Source organism: Pseudorca crassidens, chromosome X (assembly GCF_039906515.1).
Source record: "Pseudorca crassidens isolate mPseCra1 chromosome X, mPseCra1.hap1, whole genome shotgun sequence".
Classification (NCBI taxonomy): domain Eukaryota; kingdom Metazoa; phylum Chordata; class Mammalia; order Artiodactyla; family Delphinidae; genus Pseudorca; species Pseudorca crassidens.
Window position 1 is genome coordinate 1,854,470 of NC_090317.1, and position 6,603 is coordinate 1,861,072.

A 6,603-nucleotide genomic window follows, 5' to 3' on the forward strand; every position below is an offset into this window, starting at 1 on the left:
TTCCGTGGTTACAGTTTTTATCAGTTTTACTGGTATTTTTAAAAGCTTTCAGTTTCATGGATTTTTCTCTATCATTTATTTGCTCATTTTACATTTTATTCATGTCTGCTCTTATCGTCATTATTTCTTTCCTACTGCTTATTTAGGTTAAATTTAAAATTAAAATTTGCTCTTCTATGTCTGATTTTCTGCAATATCGTTCTGTTACTTAAGATAAGTTTCCTCTTGATTGCTACTTTACTTCTTTCGTTTCTGTGAGTTTTGTTTCATACATTTTGAAGCTTTGTTATTATGACTTCTTCATGAAATAACCCCTTTATCATTAGCAAATGTCCTCCATCCCATCATATTCCTTATCGTAAAGTCTACTCTGCCTGCTATTAATATAGCTACTCAAACTTTCTTATTACTCGAGTTTGCATGGTATGTCTTCATCCATCTTTTTACTGTTACCAGACCTATATCTTTATGTTTTAAAGTGGGTTTCTTATGCTTAGCATATGTTTTGTTTTGCCCTTTTATCCACTTTGACAATCTCTGCTTTTTAACTGAAGCATTTTTTTTAACTGAAGACCATTTACCATTAATGTAATTAGTGATATGGCTCAGTTTAAATCTACCATCCTGTACTTTATTTTGTTTGTCCCATGTGTTCTATGTTCCTCGTTCTATCTTTTCATGACTTCTTTTAGACTGAATAAGTTTTAGAATTCCATTTTACCCTCACTACATCTTTTTTTAGATCTAGGGTTTCCAATAGGCATTTTACCTTATTATTGACTGCCTTCAAATGGTTGAAAATCATTCCACATATCATGTAAGAACATTACAACAATATACTTCCAATTACCCACTCATGTCCTTTGTACTATTGTTGCCATACATTTTATTTCTACATTGGTTATAAACCGCACACTATGCTGTTAATATGTTTGCTTAAACAGTTTGCTATGATTGAAAGAGATACTAAAATGAGAAAAATTTATGTTTACCTACATATTTTCCATTTCTGGAACTCGTCATTCATTCACATAAATCCAAAATTCCATCTGGTGTCATCCTTCCTTGAGGAGAACTGTCTTTCACATTTCTTGTAGTGCAGGTTTTCTGCTGACAATAATTCAGCTTTTATATGTCTGAAGAAAGTCTTTAATTTGCTTTCTTCTCTATTGTGGCAAAATTGACATACCATAAAATAAAGCATTTTAAAGTAAACAACTGAGTGGCCTTTAGTACATTCACATGTAAAAGGATTGCCAAGTACTGAGATGAAGAGCAGCTGGAGAAGTTAGCCTTGGATAGAAGGGCAGAGCCCTCTTCCTCCAAGGCAGGAAATAGGCAAGGATGTTTGCTGCTGTAGGTAGGTCTGAAGATGTGACATGGGACAAGATGCTGACGAAACTCTTGTCTGATGACCAGAGAGGAAAGGAGAGGGCATATCACAGAGGGTCTGCTAGCCCACGAGGAGGACTTTGGCTTTGACTCTGAGTGAGATGGGAGGCACTGAAAGGTTCAGCGCAAGAGAAGGAGGGACCTGATCTCATCACTGATCCTGAGTAGGGGTTCTGTTGGGTTGGTGATGGGACAATTTCAGGTAATTACAAGGTGCAGGGCCACTTACTCAGGTAGAAGTTTCTGAGGGACTGCCTTTGATATTCTCATAGGATGTGCATGTACTGTGACTTCAAGGTCTGTGCACCTCCTCTTAGTGTGAGGACTGATGGGGTTTCCATTCTGCTGGCCTCTCCTTTACTGCCGGTCTCCTGAGCCTAACTGCATTCTTCCAATTCTGAGTTTTATTCCCTTAAGCCTGAAACCAGCCTTCTTTGTCTCTTCCCTCACCACCACTCCCTTTTGTAAACTGAAACTCCAAACTTAAACCCTCGTGTGACTCTGAGTTGGACTCCACAGGTGCGAGTTTCCGTGCGTGGTTCCACCCAGCTGGGGAATGGGACACAGGAGTTGAGGCTTTGCTCTTCGCCAGCTTTCTGCTGCTCTACATAGTGGCTGCGGCTGGGAACTTCTGACTCCACATTCCCATGTATTTCTTCCTGGCCAACCTCTCGCTGCTGGATACTGCCTATATCTCCACCATGGTGCCCCAGATTCTAGTACATCTGCTGGCACCAGTGCGGGTCATGCCCCGTCATGCTTGTCTCACCCAGATATTCTTTCTCCACTTCCTGGCTCCCTGGGAGTGCTGCCTGTGCACAGCCACGGCCTATGACCACTACGCAGCCATCTGCCAGCCACTGCGCTACCTAGTCCTCATGGGCCAAAGGACCCGGACAGGACTGGCTTCAATCTCCTGCCTGCTTGCTTTGACCAGTGCCCTCACCCACACCATCCTTGCGGCTCTCCTCAAGTTCTGTGGACCCCGCCTTATCACCCACTTCTCTTGTGACCTCCCTCCACTGCTCAAACTCTCTTGCTCCACCACGTGGGCCAATGAACTTGCCCTGCTCTTCTTCGGTTTTCTGGTGGCTCTTGCACCCTGTGCCCTGGTTGTGAGCTCCTATATACATGTTGTCGCTGCGGTTTTCAGGACTCACTCTGCCGAGGGCCGAAGAAAAGCCTTTTCTACCCGTGGCGCTCACATCACCATGGTCTGTATTTTCTACATCACTTCAGTCCTCCACTGCATCCTTCCCAGCTCTTCACACTCTGGCTTGAGAGACCGGGTTCTTTCTGTGCTGTATGTGGGCCTCGCTCCCATGCTCGACCCCATCGTCTACGGCACATGCGAAGCAAGGCCACACTCCTCCACAGTGCGGCTGGCACATACCTGATGCTTTGGGAGTTAATCCAACTACATAGGAGTCTCAAATTTAGTGTAGATGGTCCATCTGGTGAATCTTATTTTGTGTGCCAGGTTTTCCTCCATTCTAGCAAAGATCAAATATCTCTGTTGCATTTTTTTATTCTAAAACATTGTTTTTTGTATTGATAGAAATAAAACATTGTCACTGAATGAGTTGTGCAGTTACGGAAGTTCATGAAATGACAAAAAAAATACCCTTCACAATCTCACCACCTACAGAAAACCACTGTGAACATTTTCATGGTTTCCTTCAGGTGTATTTTTGAACAGCAAATGTATGTGCATGTGTATTTAAAGCAGGGAAACAAAACTGGAATCACTGTGTATTTACATTTCTGGACGCTTAGAGATGTTTTATTTTTTTCAACTACAATATATGCTTATTATAAAATCATTTAGGTAGACATTTCTCCAAAGAAGACATGCAGATGGCCAACAGGCACATGAAAAGATGCTCAATATCGCTAATTACTAGAGAAATGCAAATCAAAACGACAATGAGGTATCACCTCACAGCGGTCAGAATGGCCATCATTAAAAAGTCTACAAATAATAGGGACTTCCCCAGGGGCGCAGTGGTTGAGAATCCGTCTGCCAATGCAGAGGACACAGGTTCAATCACTGGTCCGGAAAGATCCCACGTGCCACAGAGCAACCAAGCCCGTGAACCACAACTACTGAGCCCGCATGCCACAACTACTGAAGCCTGTGTGCCAAGAGCCCATGCTCTGCAACAAGAGAAGCCACCGCAATGAGAAGCGCGCGCAGTGCAACGAAGAGTAGCCCCCGACAGCCGCAACTAGAGAAAGCCCACGCACAGCAATGGAGACCCAATGCAGCAAAAAAAAAAAAAAAAATGTCTACAAATAATAAATGCTGGAGAGGGTGTGGACAAAAAGGAAGCCTCCTACACTGTTGGTGGGCATGTAAATTGGTGCAGCCACTATGGAGAACAGTATGGAGGTTCCTTAAAAAACTAAACATCGAACTACCATATGATCCAGCAATCCCACTCCTGGGCATATGTCCAGGCAAAACTATGATTCAATAAGATACACGCACCCCTATGTTCAGAGCAGCGCTGTTCACAGTAGCCAAGACATGGAAACAACCTAAACGCCCATTGACAGATAAACAGATAAAGAAGATGTGGGAATAGATACGATGGAATATTACTCAGCCATAAAAAAATGAAACAATGCCATTTGCAGCAACCTGGATGGACCTACAGATTAGCATACTAAGTGAAGTAACACAGAGAAAGACAAATATCATATGATATCACTTATATGTGGAGTCTTTAAAAAATGATATAAATGAAATTATTTACAAAACAGAAATGGACTCACAGCCATAAAAAACAAACTTATGGTTACCAAAGAGGATAGCAGAGGGAGACGGGGAAAGATAAATTAGGGGTTTGGGATTAACATATACACACTACTATATATAAAATAGATAAACAACAAGGACCTACTCTATAGCACAGGGAACTATATTCAATATCTTGTAATAAAGTATAGTGGAAAAGAATGTGAAAAAGAATATATATATAAAACAATATGTGTGTGTGTGTGTAATGGAATCACTTTGCTATACACCTGAAACTAACACAACACTGTAAACGAACTATACTTCAATTTTATAAATGGTTAAAAAAAATTTAATGAAATAAATAAAATCATTTATGCTTTACATAAAGGTGCATTATTAGAAAGTTAAAATTTCTCATAGGGGGCTTCCCTGGTGACACAGTGGTTGAGAGTCCGCCTGCCAATGCAGGGGACACGGGTTCGAGTCCTGGTATGGGAAGATCCCACATGCCGCGGAACAACTAAGCCCGTGTGCCACAACTGCTGAGCCTGCGCTCTAGAGCCCACGAGCCACAAGTACTGAGCCCACGCACCTAGAGCCCATGCTCTGCAACAAGAGAAGCCACCGCAATAAGCCCGTGCACTGCAACGAAGAGTGGTCCCTGCTGGCGCAAAGTGCAGCAACAAAGACCAAAGGCAGCCAAAAATAAATAAATAAATAAATAAATAAAAATTTTTCCTCATAATGTCTCTGCACTAACCCCTATGAGCAGTTTTATGTGTATTCGTCCAGATTTTTTCCTAGGATATGCTAACCTGCATTTACAATGTTTTTTTACATAAATAAGATCACATCAAGTACCAATTTGGCTGTTTATAATTCTTATTCCATGAATGCCATGTTCTTGTCATTTGTACAATTCCCTATTGGATTGTTTGTCTTTTATGTACTGATTTCTAAGAGTTTTTTGGGTTTTTTTTCACATTTTAAAGACATTTTCTTTAGCTTGCTATTTGTGTCACTGATTTTTTCCTAACTCGTTTGTCTTTTCATCTTATTTATGGTGTTTTGTTCATAACAGAGTTTAACATTTTTGTATAATTAGACATTGCTTTTATTTTATTTTTTTGCCTTCTGCACTTTGTATCCTGCCTTTTTTTTAATTTTTTTCTTTTTTTTTTAAGATGCTGGGTGTAGGAGTTTATTAATTAATTTTATTTTTTTGCTGTGTTGGGTCTTCGTTTCTGTGCGAGGGCTTTCTCTAGTTGTGGCAAGCGGGGGCCACTCTTCATCGCAGTGCACGGGCCTCTCACTATCACGGCCTCCCTTGCTGCGGAGCACAAGCTCCAGACGCACAGGCTCAGTAGTTGTGGCTCACGGGCCTAGTTGCTCCGCGGCATGTGGGATCTTCCCGGACCAGGGCTCGAACCTGTGTCCCCTGCATCGGCAGGTGGACTCTCAACCGCTGCGCCACCAGGGAAGCCCTCCTGCATTTTTTACTATCTGGTTTATAAAGAATCATCCCAATTGATTCCCAATTTGATGCTTTCACGGTGTTTTCTGCCATAAATACGTTTCACATTTCTTTGTGTTCGGACATTGATTCATATTTACTCATGCATGGCTTCTGGGTTTTGTATCATGCATAAATGTCTTCATCAATGTTTTCTCCTTTCATTTTTATGGTTTCATATTTTCTATTTAATTGTATGCTTTCATTTATTCCCATTTCAAGTTTAATTCTTTTGGAAATTAATGTTTCTGTGAAAAGTAAAATCTAGACCAGCTTTCTTCTGACTTGTGTAATCCAAGTAATTTCACCATTGCTCTTTATGTACTCTTTCAATTTCGGTTTCACTCTGACTGCTGACTTAATTTTACATTTTCTCTCCAGTCACATCTCTGGCTTGGTCCCTTAGACACAACTGCTGGCATCCTGGCTGATAAACCCTACCTTCCGTGAGAATATGGAACTTGTTTTTTATTTTGGACGTCAATTTTGCAGACACATATCTTGGCCTTTCTCCACCTATCCTTCACCCTACTACATGGTAGAGTAATGTTCCCTCATTCCCTAACCAGGTAATATGCTATAATTACAGAGACCTGCATAAATATGTCATGTGGGAATGCATAGTTCTTGCAAAATTATGAACTCCACCTGAAAACTCTCTCATCACTAAACCTTGGACTCTGTATATTTACACATGTGTGTATGCAACCCTTTTAAACAAAATATTCACAACACCATTATTTATAATAGTAAAAAACAGAAAAACTCAAATGTTCAAGTATCCCCAACTCAACAGTCCTCTAATCCATTGATGCTTTAATCTCCTCTCTCTCATCCCCTTCTTGTCCTCACGTTATTCCCTGCATTCTTGGGAAGGCAACTTAAGCTGAACCAATCAAATGTCTGTCTGTCTTTCTCTGTCTCTTTCTTCTCCCTCCCCAATCCCAACTTTCTG

General features: G+C 41.0%; 1 protein-coding gene across 1 annotated transcript; it reads left to right on the forward strand.

Moving 5' to 3' along the window:
- Nucleotides 1–2,033: 2,033 nt before the first annotated feature.
- Nucleotides 2,034–2,789, forward strand: LOC137217292 (olfactory receptor 3A1-like; the record flags this gene model as incomplete). The annotated part of the gene is made up of 1 exon (XM_067723948.1): nucleotides 2,034–2,789. A coding segment is annotated over one exon (756 nt), but the record flags the coding sequence as incomplete, so codon positions are not given.
- Between the last annotated feature and the right edge of the window lie 3,814 nt (nucleotides 2,790–6,603).